Source organism: Apodemus sylvaticus, chromosome 23 (genome assembly GCF_947179515.1).
Source record: "Apodemus sylvaticus chromosome 23, mApoSyl1.1, whole genome shotgun sequence".
NCBI classification, from domain to species: Eukaryota; Metazoa; Chordata; class Mammalia; order Rodentia; family Muridae; genus Apodemus; species Apodemus sylvaticus.
The window spans coordinates 13,264,868-13,286,047 of record NC_067494.1 but is presented as its reverse complement, the minus strand read 5'-3'; the positions used below and the strand labels follow the sequence as shown (position 1 = coordinate 13,286,047).

The following is a 21,180-nucleotide window of genomic DNA, read 5'->3' as shown; positions in this document are numbered from 1 at the left end:
TGTGCAGTCCTTAGTCTTTCTCACGGTGAGCTTTTAGGCACAAAAACCATGTTCTGGGTTGACATACTTCATTTAACAAAAGCAGTTAACTAGAAGTGGATTACAGACTCCAAAACTCAAGCTTAGCCAAAACGCAAGCTTAGCCAAAACGCAAGCTTAGCACACAATTACTTTCCCAGAACTCTAGACCTTGATGAATTAGGCCTTTGTTTTCCTTTTGGCATGTGGTACTGCCTATGTGCTGAGTTTTACAGCCTGAATGGTACTTCCTTCATGGAGTGAGTTGTCCTGACCCTGTTACACTTCTACCATATAGGTCCCAGGGATTCAACTCAGGTTGACTCAGGCTTGGGAGCAAGTTCCTTTACTGAGCTTCTTATGGAGTCCCAACTTGTTAGACACCCACTTATTTGTTCCAGTGTCTTCCTTCTTCGGTAACACATTGGTTTGTTTCAGGTCAGAGGATTGGAAGGCGTGCTTCTGTGGTTGAACAATTGTGTAGTATGTACCAGGCAGGCCCTGGGCTTAGTGTCCAGCCCAGGGGATTCAATGCCCGAAAAACTATATTGCCTTAGACGAAAAGATAACTTTCCAACGTATACTAGAATTGCACAGGACTTAATAGCTGCAAAGTGACTAGATTTTGGTATTTTGAATAGATTAAAAGCTATTGGCACCTGCTGTCTCAATATAAAATGAGAGAGTCTTGCTGTCGTCTTTTTGCTTCATTTAAACACAGTTCGCCTACTTGGCAGGTATTTTCCGAGCTCCTACTTAATGCTTTAGACTGAGCAGGGTCCAGCACCCGGCAGATCCTAGAGGGGGAGACTGGGGGCGGGGCAGATCGCCCGATTGAAATACCATGGAGACCAGGATTCACTGGAAAGTCAGGTACTTCCACTGGGTAGTGATTTGAGACTGTTGAGGACAGCCTGCCCTGAACAAGGCTAAAGATCAGAATCAAACTCTAATGCTGAACTTAACTGACAGGCTGCTAATCACAACTCTGAAACCCTTCAAGGAATGTAACGCCGTCCTAAAACATCAAGCCGCAATCACGGCTTCAGTCCCTTAAGCGGCCCCGCTTGGAGAACAAGGGCGAGTAAAGGCGCTCGGAGGTCTGCGATCGGCTTCGCAGCCACCCCGGCTGGCAGCTTTACGCCGGATTCCGGCAGACGCAGCTAGGGCGTGGGGCTTCCGGGTCCGTAACAACTCCGAGAAAGTCCCGGAAGTGAGGAGCCATCCCGTGACGCAGTGGCCCGGAGGTCGAGTTAACGCGACGCCACTCGGCCGAATCGTCCCATTAACAGTCACGCCTGGCGTCGTCAGAGGGACCCGGCGCTTCCGGACGCACGCAGCTGCGTCGTCCGCTTTCCGGCCTTTTCCTCAGTGGCCGCCGACTCAGGATGACCCAGGCTCGCTAACTGCAGCTCAAAAGTAGGAAGCCACTTATAACTCTACAGAGTTTCCTTAGAGCAAGGCCGAGCCGCCTGTGGCTAAGTGAACCCCTCCCCCTTCAGGCTGCGTTTTCTCGCGAGATCGGCCACGCGACTTCCCAGAAAGCCTAGGGCTACATCTCAACAGCGGTTCTAGAGCCGCGCCTGGGCGGGCGGGCAGGCGGGTGGGAGGGGCCTGTCTAGATATTTAGCGGTATTGAAGGCCACGCCCCAAGTCGGAAGTGACGGAGCCGAGCTAGCGCAGCGAGGCCACCTCTATGGTCTTCCTCTCCTTCTGGAGTCGGGAAATGGCCGCTGTGTAGTTACAACGGAGGTAAATCCCGAAAACCGTGCTTCGGCGTGTCAGGTAGGCCTTGAGCCGCATTCAGGTCACTCAAGAGAAAAGTTGAGACAGGACGGTTGGGTGTTGGCAACTCTCACGCGTGGTGACGGGTCGGCGGCGAGAAAGGAGACCCCGAGCCGTTACTTGTGCGTTTTCATCTTCACTTCCTCGGGGTTGGAAGGCGCCGCGGGCCGCAGGGGTTGGGGGGGAACGAGGAGCTGCGCCAACAGCGGGCACGGCTGCGAACCTGGCTCCGGTCCGGAGACCGTGAGGCCTTGGCGTGCGCGTGCGCAAACCTCCTTCCAACCCTTCCCCCACCGCTCCGGCCGGGACTCGTGCGCGCGCCCGACCCTGGGCTCTGCGCAGGCGTGCTTTTTTCCTTTCTTCCCTGCCCATGGCAACGCCGCCGCCGCCGCCGTCGCCGCGCGTGTTAGTTTCGGAGCCCGCCTGTCGTTGGCCTTCGGGGGAGGTGTCTTCCTTCCTGGCCTAGCCTTTGGGGCTTGGGTGAGATAACGGCGACCTGCGACCAAGTTAGGCGAGCCGATCAACCCCTTCGTGCGCGGCGGTTGAGCTGCCTTCCTCGCCTCTATTGGGCACATCGGTCGGCTTAGGCCCGGTTTAATCAGATGGAGGCCTTTGGTCTGTCGCTTGTAGCCCGGCGGCCAGCAGCAGCCTGGGTGTTGGCGCCAAAGTTTGTCGTTTTGGCTCCCTATGAACTCACTCCGTTCTAGACGAGCAGTCGGTGCGTAGTTAGAGTTATCTTCAAGGCTGCGACTGAGAAGGGCCCTTTCGCAGTAATCTAAGCGCTGGCATACCTTTTTTTTGGTAAGAGTTGGCACTCTGTAGAAATTCAGGATATTGGCAGCGGTGATTGGTGGGATAAATGGGTGAGGAAGGTCAGTTCTGTCACCCAGTGCTGGCCTTCAACTTCCACAACTCCCAGTTAATCTGCCTTAGCTTCGGGAGTGGTGGGATAATAGTTTTTCGTCACTGCTTCGGACCCTGCTGAGTTTTAAGATTTGTTTTCTTGGTTTGGGGAGTGACTAGAATATTGGATTTCTGTATCCCAGACGTTCTTCTTGGGCCCGAGTGACTTCGAACTACGGGTTCTCCATGAATTTACGTGTTTGGGTCATAGATGTACAAATTCATGACCAACACATTTTAGGTTATATAGTCAAAGTCGAGGATCTATACTTTTACCTTGTTTTTATTTTAATTTTCCTATTAGAATTGAAAAGGGAAAAAGAAATTGAAAGTGAATATACCTAAAACCATTAGTCACTTCAGACTTATATCCTGTTGGTACAGCATATGTATATGCAAATATATAAATGTAAATTTGGTATAAAACAAATATGTGTGTATATATTTGGAAGCGTAGAACAAAGTGTCTTGTCCATACTATGAGTTTGCAGTCTAGATTAGCTCTGACTGGAATAGATGGTACTGTTAGGCCAGTAAAGGACCTTTAAAGACTTACCAGTTTATTTGAATTTTTGTGTGTGATTCTAACCAAGTTCAGGAGAGTGTGATGGGAAGTATGTCTCTAAAGTAGTTGATAGTAAACAGCTGAGATTTCCAGTGTTGGAGTAACAGGCTCCAGCCGCCCTACCCAGCTTCTGTGGTCCTGAGAATCGGCTCTGGGGCTTTGAGCTTGCTGGAGAGCTCTGTCAGCTGAGCATATCCCTTGCCCTAGAGTTGATTTTGTTGTTGTTGCTGTTGTCTTAGAAAACAGTAGTTAATTTTCGGACTTGAAAGTGGATCTGGACAAAGCACTGCTCAGTGTTTAGGTTAGTATCTAGTTGAGTTTGTGGGGAGAGGACGAAGCTGCATTAGATTACCTGATAGAAAGGAAATGGAGAAAGCTTTTTCCAGTGGTTGGTAGATCTTTTAATTGGTGATTTTCGCTGTATTTGAAATTTCTATCTGAAATCTGCTGTGTAATTTTCGTGGTTGGTTAATGAGAGAATCTAGAAGACCGGTATACCACTGGGTAGTAATTGTAAGTGGTTGTGGTTGGAGGATAGGGGTTTGTACATTACTAGAATCTAGCTTCTTAAACAATCCTAAAAATACTGAGTTTGAGTTATAGGCATTTATTAATATTTTTGACTCAAGACTGAAGTAATATTTTTAACTCAAGTCTGACCATGAACTTCATAATAGTACTAACCTGAACTTTTAATGTTTTAGGTCTGTTTTTTTAAGGCTTATTTATTTTATGTATATGAGTATACTGTAGCAGACACACCAAAAGAGGGCATGAGATCCCATTACAGATGGTTGCTGGGAATTGAACTCAGGACCTCTGGAAGAGCAGTCAGTGCTCTTTACCGCTGAGCCATCTCTCCAGCCTATTCTAGGGCTTTCTAACACCAAGTTTACTTAACTCATCATTTCTCTGTTTTTGTAGATGGAGCCCTAAAAGTTGTAAGCCTTAAGCCAGGGAGTGGCATGGCTTGGTTTAGAATGTGCGATGGTTCTTAGTTCATTCTTTAAAAAAGAAGAAAAACAGGGTGATAAGTAGCTGGACCAAACTAAATCTGTGTGATTGATCTATTTGCTTTTAACTATGGAAGGTTTGTGGTGCAGAAGTAAAATAGCCAGGTATATTTGCTTAAACCTATAATCTCAGCACTCAGAGGCAGAAAGGAGGGTGTTTGTGAGTTTGAAGCCAGACTGCCCATATAGTGAATTCCGGGACAGCGAGGTGTGTGTGTGTGTGTGTACACTACATATAGAAACCCTGTCTCAAAAAAACTAAGATAATTAAGTGGATTCCCATATTCTGCTCATTTTCAGAATTTTTTATTTTGTTTGTTGTTTATTCTGTGATACATTTTAAATCAAGCTTGCAAACATTTTATTAAACATTCCTGGGCCAGGCAATGGTGGTGCAGGCCTTTAATCCCAGCACTTGGGAGGCAGAGGCAGGCGGATCTCTGAGTTTGAGGCCAGCCTGGCCTACAGAGTAAGTTCCAGGACAGCCAGGGCTACACAGAGAAATCCTGCCTTGAAAACAAAAACCAAAAACAAAAAATAAACAAAAAACCCAACCAACCAAACAACAAAGCAAAAACGTTACTGGAATGATGTTTATTAATACTTGTTAATAGGGTGAGTAAGCTTAAATAGACAAGTTTTTGAAATAAATTTATGGCTAGCCTGTAGAAACGCTGTAACAAACAAGGCCAACCAGAATTATAGCTAGTGGCAGAGCACACGTCACGTGCCTGCTTAGCCTCTTGTATTTATTATTAACCATAAGCTTGTAAATACCTTATTTTATACCTGTAGAGATTAAAGGTTGAAAGACATTAACATACTTAATGTTGAGTTGTCATTTAATGAGTGAGCCTGGATTTGAACCTAATTAAATTGAGTACTAGTTAAAGTGTATTTTTCTATTTTAAAAGATGTGATGGCAGTAATTTGCTTTAAATTTGGGTCCTAATATTGCTAAATGAAGACATGGTTTAAATATATTTGAAATTGTAAGCCTAAGCATCTACTTTGGACAGCTTTGTTTTAGTTTTTTTTTTTTTAATTATTTTAATTTTGTTGTTTTGAGACCGGTCTAATCGATTAGCCCTAACTAACTTAGAACCAACCCTCTATATAGACTGAGTTGGTCTTGAACTTGTTGAAATACTCTTGTCTCTGCCTTCTGAGTCCTGGGACAAGAGACTGGACTTAAACAATGCCTTTAAAAAAATTTTTTTTTTCTTTTTAAGTTTTGAGGTAGTCCAGGCTGCCAGTTCTTTTTTCCTGTCTCCCAGTTGCTGTGGTTGGAAGCCTGTGTCACCAAGCTTGAAGGACATTTTCTTTTGTCACTTGTTTTCTAGGCACTCTAGAACTTTCTACACATTATTTCAAAAAAAGTTCTAGCACTTTCTACACTTTATTTCAAAAAAAAGTTCTAAGGTATCTATGGATTCATTCATTCATTCAGCTTTTTGAGACAGGGTTTCTCTGTGTAGCCCTGGTTGTCCTGGAACTCACTTTGTAGATCAGGTTGGCTTCAAACTCTGAGATCTGCCCAATAGGCAAAGTTTGGCATTTTAAACTTTAATACTTGAGTTTTAGCTTTGTAAGGCACTTGTTAGTTTAGTACACAAAATAATGGCAGATTTCAGTCAAATTCTGGATCAACTTTTTATAGTCTGTGACCATATACCCTAAAAACATATCTTTCTGTTTTGCTCCCAACATGTCCATCTCCCAAATGCTGTTAGAATTTGGGCTTTCCATTTGGTGTTTCTTTCATGTTCTTTTTTTTTTTTCCTATCAAAGCCCATTTGAGGTTTTGGTTTTGCAACTTCCTAAAATTTCCCAGTTGAATGACAGTGACTGTTTAAGGGATAATGTTATTGATTGACATGTTTAATTTTAACTATTTCTTCATTGTATTTCCAAAGTAGCATTTTAAATTTATCATTACATAGATTCATCTATTTTTATGAATACTTTGAGTGCTAGCCTCTTAGTGTCAGCTATACATTCTTAAGTTTACTTTCTGTTCTTATGGCTTTTGATCTTTGCATGTATCTGATAATCTCTGAGTATTATTTGCAATGTGTTGATAACTGCATAGCGTTTAATTTAATTATCAATGGCCAGTTAACTTAGGAGTATTAATTCCCTATAGACTTTTGTCATTGCTGCTGTTTCTTAGATGGTTAATCAGATACTTGTGCAAGACTTTGGTACTGTGGTTGTGGTTGCAGTTAAAGGCTCTCTCTCTCTCTCTCTCTCTCTCTCTCTCTCTCTCTCTCTCTCTCTCTTTCTCTGTGTAGCCCTGACTGTCCTGGAACTCACTCTGTAGACCAGGCTGGCCTCCGAACTCAGAAATCCACCTGCCTCTGCCTCCCAGGTGCTGGGATTAAAGGCACACGCCACCACTGCCCGGTGAAGGAGTTTTTAAAAAAATTGGTTTTAGATAAAAGGAAGTTTTTAGAAAATGAGCAGAGTATTAAGCTGTTGTAGATGTTAGAAAATACAGCATTGTGAATATTGATTATAGGCTGCAGAGACATTTGTTCTGTAAAGGTCAGGTGACAGCAGTTAAACAATATTCTGCTGTGTTGACTAGGAAGTTTTTATTTTTTTCTCTTTTTTGACAGTTGTGTGGGATCTCTTGTAGACTAGGAGCTCCGAACTCACTGTATAACTGAGGATGAACTTAAACTGATTCTCTGCCTTCTTGCCCTAATTTGTGGGTTATAGGTGTTATTGTTGGCTTAATTATTTTATTTTATATTTATTTGCATGTAGGTCTGTACCAGGTTCCTGCTTGTTGCTTTTGGAGGTCCGAAGAGGGTGCCATATCCCTTAGAATAGGAGATATGGGTGGGGTGGGGGGTGGGGGCTGTGAATTTGGGTTCTGGGAATTGAACAGTCCCATTAGAGAGTAGGCTAAACTCAGAGTCACCATCCTCCTGTTCAGCTTTGCAAATTTGACACCATGATCACCCAGTTAAATTGTTATGATCAAACATTTGTTGTTTTCCAAGTCAGACAAGATACTTGCCTATAATTTCAGTACTGGAGACGTCAAAGTGGAAGCAGTTAGTTTGGGCTACATAATTTATTGGTATACCGAATGTATGTATTACAACCAGTGCATATCTGGTTTACCAAAAACTCAGACTCTTTATTTAATTTTTGCTAGGACTTTGAATTAGAGTTTAATTTCCCATAACATTCTCTACAAGAAGAATCTTGGCAGTATCTTAGAGACATCATTGACTTCTGGATCCTGCATAAAGCCCAAGGTAAAAGACATTTATGTTCTCTAGGTTTTACTTCTTACTAAACTGAGGAAATTGACTGTCAACCCAAATCAGACGACGTGATTAAGAGTGTTGTGACCTGGCCTTGGAGGTGCAGCTCAGGAAGTAGGGTGCCTGCCCAATAAGCACAGGGCCTAAGAAGTTCCCCCTGGTTCTAATAAAGTTCCTGCAACATTTGTCTTCTTCCTTTTTTGGGGGTGGAGGGTGGGGGGTGTTACCTTCTTTAAACCCAGGTTTTGAGTTAGTTTTAGGAAAAAGTTTTTCATTTCTCCATTGTATATTACCTTTTCCCCACTTCTATAAATGTTTTATAAGAAGACTCAGGACACAAAATGCCATTTCGAAACAAAACCACCACCACTGGCATCCTTTGAGACAAGGTCTTGCTTGTGTACTGGGGTGACACTCCTCTCACTGTGTCCAGGTCAGTTACTCACCTAACTTATTTTGGTTTTGTTGGGACTATAACCCTGGCTGTTCTAGAACTCACTATGTACACCAGGGTAGTCTTGAACTCACAGGGATCCACCTGCTTCCATGTTCCAAGTATTGGTTAAAGGCCTGTGCTGTCACTCTTGGTTACCTTTTATCTTCCTTAACGTGCTTTAGGACTACTTTATAGGAACTGCAAACTCTAAGCCTTCAGAATTAATTAATGATAGTAAAATTTATATATGTGAGAAACACAGGCCATTATAAAATTAATAAATTGAGTCTTATGGACATGATTATTTATTTTGACTAATAACTTAGAAATTTGGAAAATTACACAATTGGCTCTTGACTAATATCAACTGAGGCTGGCGAAATGGCCTAGCATTAGAAACACTTGCTGTGCAAGCCTTCCAACCTCAATTCAGTCTCCTGAATACAAGGAGGAGCGAACCACCTCTCTCTATAAAACTTGATAAAGTTGTCTGATTTTTTTTTTCCACGTCTAGACTGGCAATTTTTCAACTAAACGCACATATAACCACACTAAAATATAAATTGGCTGGAGAGATGGCTCAGCAGTTAAAAGTACTCTTATTGCTTTTCCAGAGGACATGGGGTTCGATTCCAAGCATCTACACTGCAGCTCACAACTACCTGTTAACTCTAGTTTTGGAGACCTCACACACATTTCTGGCCTCAGCGGGTATCAGGCATGCTTGTGGCCATACATGCTGGCAAATCATCCATTACATGAAATAAAAATTCAAATAAATGAACTTAGTTTTTAGTTTCTCCTACCCTCTTCAAGGGCTGGGAAACAAACTCCTTACCTTATGTGTGTGAAGCAATCCCATGCTTAGTTGTTATTTTTTATTTTACTGAAAGAAATGAATCTACGCCCCAATGCTTGTTAAGTACGTACTCAACTACAGAGCTGGTGTATCACTATCTCTTTTTGTCTTGTTCTGCAGACTAGGTCAGCCCAGGCTGCTCTTGAACTCATGTTAGCCTGTGTAGGTTTTGAACTTGAGATACTTGGCATTTCTGTTTTTTTTGAGTAAGAAAGTAAGATGGTCAGCAACCTTTGCTAGCTATCTGGATGGCTTAACTTTTTTTTTTTTTAGCAGTTTGCAATAATTTGTAGATCATAAGAAATCATTGAAAAAAAAATTAGAAAGTCACTTGTATGTAAATATATAAATACTTTATCACCATAAAATATATAATATATACTAGCTAAAATGTGTGAATACAGCACACTGGTTCATTTGCTATTAAAAAAATAAAAACATACAGAGAAGATGCTTTCCTAAATGTGATTTCGTTAACTTTGGTCATTCTGTAATTCACAACTACTTTCTGTTGCTATTATAAGTGCGAGTAGCCGCTTAACAATGTAATGCTGATATCTTCATGTGAGCAATTTTTATTAATTTTTGTATTGCATTTTTTTTTTTTGCAGCATATAACAATTATAAACAATGTGTCAATTTTGTTATCAGTAAGGCTTTTGGTCATCACTAAGCTGTAGTGTTGAAGTTTCAGAACAACCAGAGGGTAGTTGTATATAAATTTGCCCAGCTGTTGGTTATTGTCCATACTGCCTATTGTTTATGGCTCAACTTACATGGCAAAATAAACAGTTTTTTATTTTGTGCCTTCCCCTCCCCTCCCCTCCATATTACTTTTCTTCTGAATCACTGAAAAATTAAAAGTGTGACATTTGGTTTATACGTGCAATGATTTACTATATATTTAGCATTTTATAAATCAATACTGTTATTACTATCTGTACTAGTGAGCTCTAATTAATCAGTATTTAGAAAAGTAGTGCTGACTTTTTTTGTAGTTCTGGTATTTTTTATGATCTCTTTAATTCCTTTATCTTTTTTACTAGCAAGATACAGGGGAGCTTGGCCTTGCCCTGCAAGGTCCAACTGTTTTAAGAGGCTTTTAGTCACCTTTATATGATAGGAGACTACATAGTGCACATTGAGGCTTTTGTAAGTGAGTAACAGTTTAGTGCTTTAAGTCCATAAAGCACTGTGATGACTGTTTGGTGAGGTTTGTTTTTAAATTAATTTATTTTTAACTATTGTCCCAGGCTGTTTTTTTTTTTTTATTAACTGTTACATGTCTGGTGTCTGGCTGCATGCTTGTTGGATCCCTTCACAGGAATCTACATTGTTGTTAGCTGCCACGTGGGTGCTGGAAACTGAACTCCAGGCCACTAGAAGAACAACCAGTGCTTTTTGCTTTTTTTAATTGAAAAAAAATTTTCTTATAGTATATTTTGTATATTTTTCATACAGTATATTATTTTTCTTCTTTAATTCCTCTCAGATCCTTTCTATTTTTCCAACTTAAATTTTTTCTTGCTTTTGAAAACAAAACCAGCCGGGCGGTGGTGGCGCACGCCTGTAATCCCAGCACTCTGGGAGGCAGAGGCAGGCGGATTTCTGAGTTTGAGGCCAGCCTGGTCTACAAAGTGAGTTCCAGGACAGCCAGGGCTATACAGAGAAACCTTATCTCAAAAAAACCAAATCCAAAAAAAAAAAAAAGAAAACAAAACCAAACAAGAAACACAAAACACTTCCACAAGAACACAGAATCAAAATACACAAAAGACTATTAAGACAGAAAAATGTAGCCAAACAATGCAAAATGAGACAAAAAGTCTACAGTAGATTTTACAGAAATACTACTGAGTTCATATTGTATTGACTAATTCTTCTGTGGGTATGAGGCATGTGTGGAGTAAAGTGTGCTTAAGACGTGAGCACTTGATTTTTCCTTTGCTAGGTATATCACTTGCAGATAGCTCTGGGCGAGGTGTGGCACCCTGTGTACTTTCTTCCTTTTTTTTAATTTTATGTATATGAGTACACTGTAGCTGTATAGATGATTATGAGTCACTATGTGGTTGCCGGGATTTGAACTCAAGACCTTTGGAAGAGCAGCCAGTGTTCTTAACTGCTGAGCCGTCTCACCAGCCCTGTGCACTTCTTCGTGTTGGGATCCCATCTTAGTGCTCTTAAACTGCTAAGCCATCTCTAGTCTGTATTGTGCCAGTCTTTAATGTTCTTTTCTTCAGGTTCCTTTTTCTGTAGTACTCATAATTTTATCTTGTTTACGTGTGAGGTAAATAGGCTTTTGTATTGGGCATAGAAAAACATCTAGTACAACTATTGTCTGCCATTGCCCTTTCTGACTTCTGTGGTTGGTTGGTGCCTTTGGATTGAGGTACATAGGACTTAAGTCCATAGAAATGTTTTCAGTATTTAGTATCATATGCAGGTGAAAATAGGTTTTTTTTCACCTGTTTAATAAGTAAATATTCCTTTGAAAAGAGTGACTTGTAAGAATCCAACTTATATCTGGAAATAAGTAGATATCAAAATTAATAATACATTTTTAATATATTAATATATTTGTATTAATTTAACCAGTGTTGCTTCCATTGGTTAGGCGGAGAAAGGAAATGGGCCGCTCCAATTCTAGATCCCACTCTTCAAGATCCAAGTCTAGATCGCAGTCTAGTTCTCGATCAAGATCAAGGTCACATTCCAGAAAGAAGAGATACAGGTGAATTAATGTGTTTCTGGTGCTCTGATAGTGAATAGTAGTAAGTCTGCTGTGTACAGACACAGTATATAGTGGACCCACCATCGGTTTACCATTCTCAATAAAACTCCATGACTTGGAATTATTGTCCTCATTTAGAATTGAAATTCAGAATTTTCCAAGTTGTAACCTAGTTATCTACTGTGGCTTGAGAGATTTACTGTGCTGTGTTAATATATGATGAATTTCTTTGTTTCTTTCCATCTTAAGAGAGAAACTGAATATTTTTTTTTGGCACTGAATTATATTTATTATTGTCTGGTTTTTACTTAGTCTGGTTCTATAAAGGTTAGTTCCCCCTCCCCCTTTTTTGTTTAACAAATGATTACTTTTTTTTCAAATAGCCATAGTACAGAGAATAGGAGCCTGTTGAGAATTAATATTAGTTTGTAATTTTCCTGTATTTTATATAGTCAGCTTGGCTGAATATCAGTGGCATTTTGTTCTATGTAATTCCATGTAACCCCTTTTCCCTATTAGCAGTACATGGTGCCATTTAAATGTGTCTTACTATGAATTTTAGTGACAGCCTAGATGTTGTATACAATTTTGTGTTGGATGTATTGATACCCTCTGCCCCATTTCCTGTGCCTACTTCCCAAGGCCTCTTATTCTTTGTTTATCTTGGGCAAATGTTTTAAACATACCAGAAACAGTAAACTTTTTCAAACAAATGTTTTTAAGTATATATAATTTTCCCTTGTATATATGTTTTATTCAGCTGGATGTATCTAAAATGGGTGATACACTTTAGTTTTTAGAAATTGATACTTATTTCATTTTTAGTTCTAGGTCTCGTTCCAGAACATATTCGAGGTCTCGTAGTAGAGATCGTATTTATTCTAGAGATTATCGTCGAGATTACAGGAATAATAGAGGAATGAGACGACCTTATGGGTACAGAGGAAGGGGTAGAGGGTATTATCAAGGAGGAGGAGGTAGATACCATCGAGGTGGCTATAGACCTGTCTGGAATAGAAGGCACTCTAGGAGTCCTAGACGAGGTCGGTCACGGTCCAGGAGTCCAAAAAGAAGATCCGTGTCTTCTCAACGATCCCGAAGTAGATCTCGCCGGTCATACAGATCCTCTCGGTCTCCACGGTCATCATCATCTCGTTCTTCATCCCCATATAGCAAATCTCCTGTCTCTAAACGACGAGGGTCTCAGGAAAAACAAACCAAAAAAGCCGAAGGGGAACCCCAAGAAGAGAGTCCTTTGAAAAGCAAATCACAGGAGGAACCAAAGGATAATTTTGAACATGATCCATCTGAATCTATCGATGAGTTTAATAAATCTGCTACATCTGGTGATATTTGGCCTGGCCTTTCAGCTTATGATAATAGTCCAAGGTCACCTCATAGTCCTTCACCTATTGCTACACCACCCAGTCAGAGTTCATCATGCTCAGATGCCCCCATGCTTAGTACAGTCCACTCTGCCAAAAATACCCCTTCTCAGCATTCACATTCCATTCAGCACAGTCCTGAGAGGTCTGGATCTGGTTCTGTTGGAAATGGGTCTAGTCGATATAGCCCTTCTCAGAATAGTCCAATTCATCACATCCCATCACGAAGAAGCCCTGCCAAGACAATCGCACCACAGAATGCTCCAAGAGAGGAATCTAGGGGGCGGTCCTCTTTCTATCCTGAAGGAGATCAGGAAACAACAAAGACGACGGGAAAGTTCTTAAAAAGGTAAGAATCCAAAGTAGTGCATTTATATTATAGAACTAACATTGTGCTATGTCTTTCACTGTTTTTACTTGTTCCTACTTGATAATTCTAAATTGTTTTTAAGTGTTTCTGTTCTTTGTTTTATTATTAGCTATATTTGATCAGCTCATAACTAGCAGTTACAAACAAGGAAAAATTTGTTTAAAAAGACCTAAGATAACCAATGTTATATATTAAACACGTAAACACAGTTCAGTGTTAGAGACTTTTTGCTTTAGAATGTGACCATACAGAAACAGTGTAGTCATGTTACATGTTGTATGGTAATAATAATTCAGCTGTCAGTGCTTTGTGAATTCTTCCTAACTTGGGAAAAACATCTTTATTTCTCAGTGAGTCTAATGACATTTTAAGTACTTTGTTCAAATTCTAGTTCCAAGCATTACAGAAAGAAATGCTAGCAAGCTAATGAAAATTTGGTTGTTAATAAGTGGAACAGGTATACTGCTTACGATTTTTTTTCCTACTATGCAACCTGGAATTTCTTCTACTGAACTGATGATTAGCTTCTATTATTACCAGAAGTCATTATCTTCTGGAGCAGATTTTATATGAACTACTTTGTGTCTGAAGTAGAGTATTAACTACCTAATATTATGTTATTGAAGCCTACTTCTGTAGGTCTTGTTTATGCTGACAAAAAAGGTAAATGTGGTAGCACATACCTGTGATCCCAGTGTTAGGGAGGTGGAGGCAGAAGGCTCTAGAGTGTCTTCCTACTTTATAGAGTTTGAGGCTAATCTGGAATACATGACCTTTTACTGCAAAATACAAAAAAATGAAATCTGAAAATTTAAGCATAAATATAAATTGAAATTTTAGGAGGTATTTGTATTGTCCATTAGTGGTTCCTAGCCTCAAAAAGTTAAATTTAGGCTGTATTGTATATCAGGAGCTCTTTGGATTTTTTTTGGTTTTTTTCAAGACAGGGTTTCTCAGGCAGGCTGTCCTGGAACTCACTCTGTAGACTAGGCTGGCCTTGAACTCAGAAATCTGCTTGCCTCTGCCTCCAAAGTGCTGGGATTACAGGCGTGCGCCACCACCGCTTGGCTTTGGGAGCTCTTAAAATTTGGAATTGTTAGTATAAAATTGTAGCATGTAACTGCATAGAGTAGGTTTTTAGGAATGACTTTAGTGCATGACTTGGGAAGTTAAACAGTATAAATTCTGTTTGAATGTTTTTGATGGTTTTAAAACTGAGGTTAAGTTTCAGTAGAGTAACTTTAAATATTACACAAGTTATCTACAATGAATGCAATCCAGAGTTACTGTCCTTTTCTTTGTTTTTTCACAGGTTCACAGATGAAGAGTCTAGAGTATTCCTGCTGGATAGGGGTAATATCAGGGAGAAAGAGGCTCCGAAGGAGAAAGGGTCAGAGAAAGGCAGGGCAGACGGAGATTGGGATGATCAGGAAGTTCTAGATTACTTTAGTGATAAAGAGTCTGCGAAACAAAAATTCCATGACTCTGAAGGGGATGACACAGAGGAGACAGAGGACTACAGACAGTTTAGGAAGTCAGTCCTGGCAGGTCAGGGCAAGAGCTTCGCGGCTTCATCTCACCGGAGTACTGAGGAGGAAGGACCCAAGCACAAGTCCAAAGTCTCACTGAAAGGCAGCAGAGAGAGTGATGGCTTTAGAGAAGAGAAAAGCTATAAACTGAAAGAGCCTGCGTACATAGTGGAAAGGCCTAGTGCTGGGAAAGACAAGCACAAGGAAGAAGACAAAGGCGCGGACAGAATAACAGTGAAGAAAGAAGTGCAGTCACCGGAGCAGGTAAAGTCTGAAAAGCTCAAAGAGCTCTTTGATTATAGTCCCCCTCTCCACAAGAGTCTGGACGCCCGAGAAAAGCCCATCTTCAGAGAGGAGAGCCCGCTGAGGATCAAAATGATAGCCAGTGATTCTCACCGTCCTGAAGTCAAACTCAAAATGGCTCCTGTTCCTCTCGACGATTCCAACAGGTAATTCCACATGGGTGCCTAGGAGTAATGTAGCTTAGTGAAGACATGACTTTTCTGAGCATGGAGTTTACACATTCAAACCAATGGTGTATTTTTTTTTTGTTGTGTGTGTTTATTTTTGATATATTCTAGACCTGCCTCCTTGACTAAAGACAGGCTACTTGCTAGCACGCTTGTCCATTCTGTCAAGAAAGAGCAAGAATTCCGCTCCATCTTTGACCACATTAAGTTGCCTCAGGCCAGCAAAAGCACTTCAGAATCATTTATACAACACATTGTATCCTTGGTTCATCATGTGAAAGGTATGCTCGGCATATGTAGCATCTTGGAATAAGCTTTTCTTGCATGCAGAAAAACAAGTTAAGTTGGATAATAGCTATAATACTAACTGAGCTAGCAGATAGGTGTATCAGTACTATTAAATATTAAACATTTGGAAAGTTTGTGGGAAAGATAGAGTTAGCATTGAAACCAATAAATATAAGACATAAAATCAAATGGCTGAAATTAAAATGTAAATATTAGTATCACCTAGAAGTATGATATAGATTTACCTAATTCTGAAAATGAGTGTCCTGCATGTGAAAAACTGTCATTATATGTATGCCTTATTATGACTTGGTGACTCAGTGGGTAAGTTTATAGCAACTCTAGACAGTATAGTAACTACTGTTTTACCGAGGCTTTGTAATAACAGGGTATGTCTTTAGGGTCTAGAAATAAATGGCTTTGTTTTAGCTAAAGTCAATTCATATTTTCACCAGCATATTGTATTTTAAAAGCTACTAATAATTTTCAAAGACTTTGGGGTGTGATTTTGTTTGGGGGCAGGTAGGTAAAGTTTGGCTTTGGTTATTTTTGTGATTAGCAGGTTCTTCCCCAGGAAACTCGATGGCTGTTGTTGTTGTTGTTGGTTTCTTTTTTTTTTTTTTTTAAAGTTGTGTAAACAACTCACAGTAGTTGAAATTTGTCACAGTTCCTTATGCACTGAATAATTAGAGCCTTTTTGGCTACAGTCAGCATGGTAACAACAGCGTTTTGCTCTTCAGCTTTAGATAAGCTTGTGAACCTTATCATGACTTCGTGGCTGTAGTATTGTGGCTCATAAGATTAGGAAGCATTAACAGTTTTTCTTTTTTTTTTTTTCAGTCTTTTTTTTTTTAACCTGTCTCACACATTACAGTTTATTGTTGAATTTTGAGATCAGATTTTGATACATTTTTTCCTTTTTCCTTTTCTTTTTTCCTTTTTTAGAGGATCTGTAGTTATGTTTCATAATTGGTGTTGTGCAACCGATCTGAACAGCTCTTACTTTATATAGAGCTGAAAATGCCCAGTGATGTTTTCTTTTTCATTATAACTAGGTCCTGGAGTATGTTTTGAAATGCCAAAATCCATGTTTCAAAGTAAAATAGCTGTTGAAAGATACAGGCAAAGTTGAATCTTCTGTCTTCCTGGCAAAAAAAATGGCATAAAAACTGAGTTGCTAGCTCAAATTCCTGGGTTTCATGGAATTATGATTGAGGCACTACCCTGGTAGTGGCCGTTTCAAGTTTTAATGATTGGTTATGAGACATGTGCTGGATACTGGGCGGTAAGTTGACACAAGATGTATGTTGACCTGTTAAGCAGATAGCTTGCTTCATAATGTAACATTTCATAGTTCATGACTTTATACGTCTATTTTACATTTACAGCATATCTTAAACTGGTTTAGAAACTAATCAATATCGTTATTACTAATTTAAAAATTGCGTAAAGAAATATACAGTATCATATGTGCTGTCAGGTTTGCCAAGATGCCAGAGTTTTTGGACGAATTAGTGAATGTAAATTGATTTCAAAGTGTTTTTTTCTCCCCAATTAAGTGGCAGTATTCACTTTTTCTGTAAAGCTGTTTCTGTTGATGTCATCATAGTTAACATAATTTTATTATTTATTCAAACTCTGTAATTTTCTTTATTTTTGCTGCAAATGATTAGTTGAAATGACAACATTGTTGGTAGGTTTTTGAGGAAGTAGTTTATTAGCATGGAGTTAGAGTCTTGCTTATCTGTTAATAGTATGGGGTTGTAGTTAGTGTTGACAGGGTCCTGTGAGGACCTTTGCAGTCATTGTTGAGGTACAAGGAAGTAAAGGAATAGGAGTTTTTATTTTGACATTTGGTTCTCTTCTGCTAGGTTTCTTGAGTATTTTTATTTCCTCTCACCTGCTACATGCCCTTCTATCACAAATGAACATCCCCTCTTAAAATTAAGATTCCTAATTAGACAGTGTTTCTCCTAAATCAACAGAGCAATACTTCAAATCACCTGCAGTGACCCTAAACGAGCGGTTCACTTCATACCAGAAAGCTACTGAAGAACATAGTACCCGGCAAAAGAGCCCTGAGATACACAGGTAGGTATAGTACTGAATTTGCATATAGACTGTTACTAAGATGCTTGAGGTTGTATGAGAAGGATGCTGTCATCACGACATAAGTAAACTTTGGACTCTTCTAGATTGAAGGCACTCACTGCATTTCAAGTTTAGAAAAATTTTAATTTTTTCCCCTGATTTTTAGTTTACTTAGTTTAAAATTGTTAGAACTTTAATATTCTACCTTCAGTCATTGTGGAATTTAATAGCTGTAAGTTTTGGGGGGCCTGGGTTGGGGAGTGACTGTTTCAAGGAAACTTTGAATTTCTGAGTCTAACTGAGGGAAAAATGCTTGGAGAGGCCCAGAAGCCGCCTCATGAAAGAAGGTAGATGCCAAGTCGGCAGTCGGTCATAGTCCGGGTCTGGCTCCGTTATTGAGGGTCTGGACATCGGTGTTTCACCTGCACAGTGCTTTACGGGATAGCGCTGAAACTCAGACTCCAACTGGGTGCTTGCTTGCTAAGAATGCAGTGAGAAGTTCTAACCAATAAAAGCCTGGAACAGAAAAGTGCAGAATCAAACACAAGATGGGCAAATAGTTATAAGAACTCTTGGAACCCAGTAGTTTGTCAGAGCATTGTATCAATACTAATATTGAATAACTTAATTTCAGTTAGGTGGCATGGTGATTTACTATTTAAAATAATAAAGTATTATTTTTCATGGTTAAAGTTTAGTGTTTAAAGGTCTGTTTTCATTTATACATAAAGATCTACCCCAAGTATTTTAATTGGTTTGTTTTGTGTTTGAGGCAGGATTTTGCTATGTAGTTCTGTCTAGCCTCATACTCACTATGTAGCTTATGTGGACATCAAACTCAAAGCTGTCTTTTTTTTTTTTTTCCTGGTCTCTATACGTAGGATTACGTGGCATTTGCCAGTTTTTCATTAATTCTTAATGCATATAATTTTTATTTCTTGTTTTAGGATTAAAACAGTAGACTTAATTGTGCCAGATTGGTTTCTCAGGAGAAATGTAACTAGTATTTCTCAATAATGGGTAGTACTATTTTTCTTTTGAATCAGAACATAAATAATATAACTAAATAATATAACTATAAATACCCTTTATTTTAATATTAAGGAGGATTGACATCTCTCCAAGCGCTCTGAGGAAGCATACCCGTTTAGCAGGAGAGGAGAGAGTTTTCAAAGAAGAAATTCAGAAGGTATAGTTTTTATTTTTTTTAATGTACTTTTCATGCAAAACTGAGCTTAATCATACTAAACATTGTTTTCTTAGGCAAAATTTTTAAATACATAATGTTTGTGTTAGTATATCTTAATTTAAACCAAAAATACCTTTTTGGAAATGCTCGTCAATGGGGTAAATGTCAGTCCTAAGGATAGGGAATTGGTGGGTAGAAAAGATATAGGATATAAATTATATATAGGTTATAAATAGGATATAAATTATATTATGGTTTTTATGAGGTTTTGTGATGAAATTGATAAGTCAGGATTTGAATGTGTCTTTTAAAGTTAATTCTATTTCTGCTTTTTCAAAGTAGTTACCCTCGTGCTGTGGTTTTGAAGGTAGCAAGTTTGACAACCTAGGCTGTCTTTGATTGAACTCCTGTGTAAGCTTCCCGAGTGCCTAGCCTACGATGTGCGTTGTCATACCTGGATATTGCACATTTTTGTGTGGTTTAAGAAATAGGCTTTTTTTTTTTTTAACTTGTGATTGTTACCTTCTGTTTGGTCCTATCTTGGTTTGTTTTATCTTATGTCTATTGTTATCCCAGAGATTCCTGTTTGTTTTTTAAGGAGAGACAGAAAGGGGTAGATCCAGATGGGAGGGGAAGGGGAAAGAAATGGGAGGAGTAGTGGGAGGGGAAACTGTAATTAGAATATAGTGTATGAAAAAAACCTCTTGTGTTGAATTACGAAGAAAAAAAGAAGCATTTTAGGCTGGGTCCACCTTTATCCCCTGCACCCAGAAGGCAGAGGCCAGCCTGAGCTGTCTATAAAATCCAGGCCTGCTGGCCTACACCATGAGAAGGAAAGACTAGGCGCTGTAAAATCTGATTTGCAGAATGAACTTTGAAACAAAACAGGTTTCAGCAGTTCTATTGGACTACTTAGGGATTTGGCTTTGAAACTTGGGAAGAGCCTGCGTAGCTACTACAGGTAAGGTGAGGAAGCCAGGCTTTGGTGAGACTGCCGTGCAGACATGAGGGACTTGCTGGGGATTCACGTTGACATTGCGTGCACTTGTTCATATGGCTGTCTGAAAAGTGCTTAGTAGGATACGCAGCAGAGGTGGCAAGGGATCACTTCTGCTTTGAAAATGCTTTGGCTATGGAAAATAATTAATTCTTGAACCTTGACTTTTCTAAGTAAAATAATAAGAATGTATTTGTTTTGTAGAGTTGTGGAAAATTTGGGCTATTTTGGATTTTACTTGTATTAATAGGAATTACTTGACTGTGCCAGTGTACACATTTTTTCAGTAGGGTATGCTGCTAACTAATTGGTTTTGAAGTCTGGAGCTTAGGGGTAAGATTATGTCTGTGCACAGGAGATAAAAGTTTTAGAAAAATAGAGGAGTGAACAGTTCAATACTTAAAGAAATCTTTTACCTTAATCTTTAGGCTTATTAATAAGGGTTAAATGTGTTTCATTTCTCCAACAATTCACTTTGGTCTGAGAGAGTAGTAACTGATGGCCAGAAAGACATGATAATTTGGCATTGTTATCTTTCTGTCTTTAATGAATAATTAACCTGTTAATATGAAATTACATGCTTAGCAAGATTTACAAAGTAGTTTGACTTAGATATATTGTTTCTTACGGAGTCAGTGATACCTAGGTGACTAGGAAAGTTTGCTTATGATTAGACTTGTTACTCTAGGGACAAATTGGTGAGTAGTACTTGACATTGAGAGATATATTTCAGTTTTGTTTATGCTTATGAATACTATAGACGTCCCAGAGTAAATAGTTCTCATTGTTGAATAATACCAAGGATGTCCACATTGCATAGCATCTTACTGATGTATAATTTTTCTTCATTCCTAGATGCCTCTTTTCAACTCCTAAATTATATAGTATTTGAAAAAAGCAATGGAACAAGGAGGAGGTGAACTGTGACCCAGTTAAACTAATGTCTGTTGCAATACCTGAATTGAGAAAGGGCAATATATAGCCCCAAAATACTGAGTACAGGATTGCGAATAATATCTTTTGACTTTGACCTTTGTTCAACCTCAGTTTTATTAATCTTATTCCACTTGCATGTCATGAAAATTACAGACTCCCTCATTTTGAAGTATCTTCTATTGCATTTATCAGTCTATCTGGGAAGAGCTTGATGTTAATGAGGCATAGTTAATGAGACTCATAACTCCAGAATCACAAGATTATAGGCTGAAAACCACATTGCATCTATAGATTATAACTTTCAATACTGTTGATCTATTTCATAAAAGTT

At 39.2% G+C, this 21,180-nt stretch overlaps 1 protein-coding gene across 7 annotated transcripts in view; it reads left to right on the top strand.

Moving 5' to 3' along the window:
- Window positions 1-1,299: 1,299 nt before the first annotated feature.
- Bclaf1 (BCL2 associated transcription factor 1) overlaps window positions 1,300-21,180 on the top strand; it is a 30,217-nt gene continuing 10,336 nt past the window's right edge. For 2 of the 7 annotated variants that reach the window (XR_007975228.1, XM_052169415.1), the window contains exons 1-8: window positions 1,660-1,803; window positions 7,454-7,556; window positions 11,478-11,594; window positions 12,420-13,328; window positions 14,662-15,327; window positions 15,460-15,629; window positions 17,622-17,727; window positions 18,832-18,916. Coding sequence is in view for 6 of the 7 variants with exons in the window: in XM_052169415.1 (XP_052025375.1) it covers window positions 11,491-11,594; window positions 12,420-13,328; window positions 14,662-15,327; window positions 15,460-15,629; window positions 17,622-17,727; window positions 18,832-18,916 (2,040 nt within the window). In the remaining variant the exon portion in view is untranslated. Of the gene's footprint in view, window positions 1,438-1,659; window positions 1,804-7,453; window positions 7,557-11,477; window positions 11,595-12,419; window positions 13,329-14,661; window positions 15,328-15,459; window positions 15,630-17,621; window positions 17,728-18,831; window positions 18,917-21,180 lie in introns of those variants that run through there. The other 5 variants (XM_052169412.1, XM_052169417.1, XM_052169414.1 and 2 more) reach the window with 5 other exon arrangements.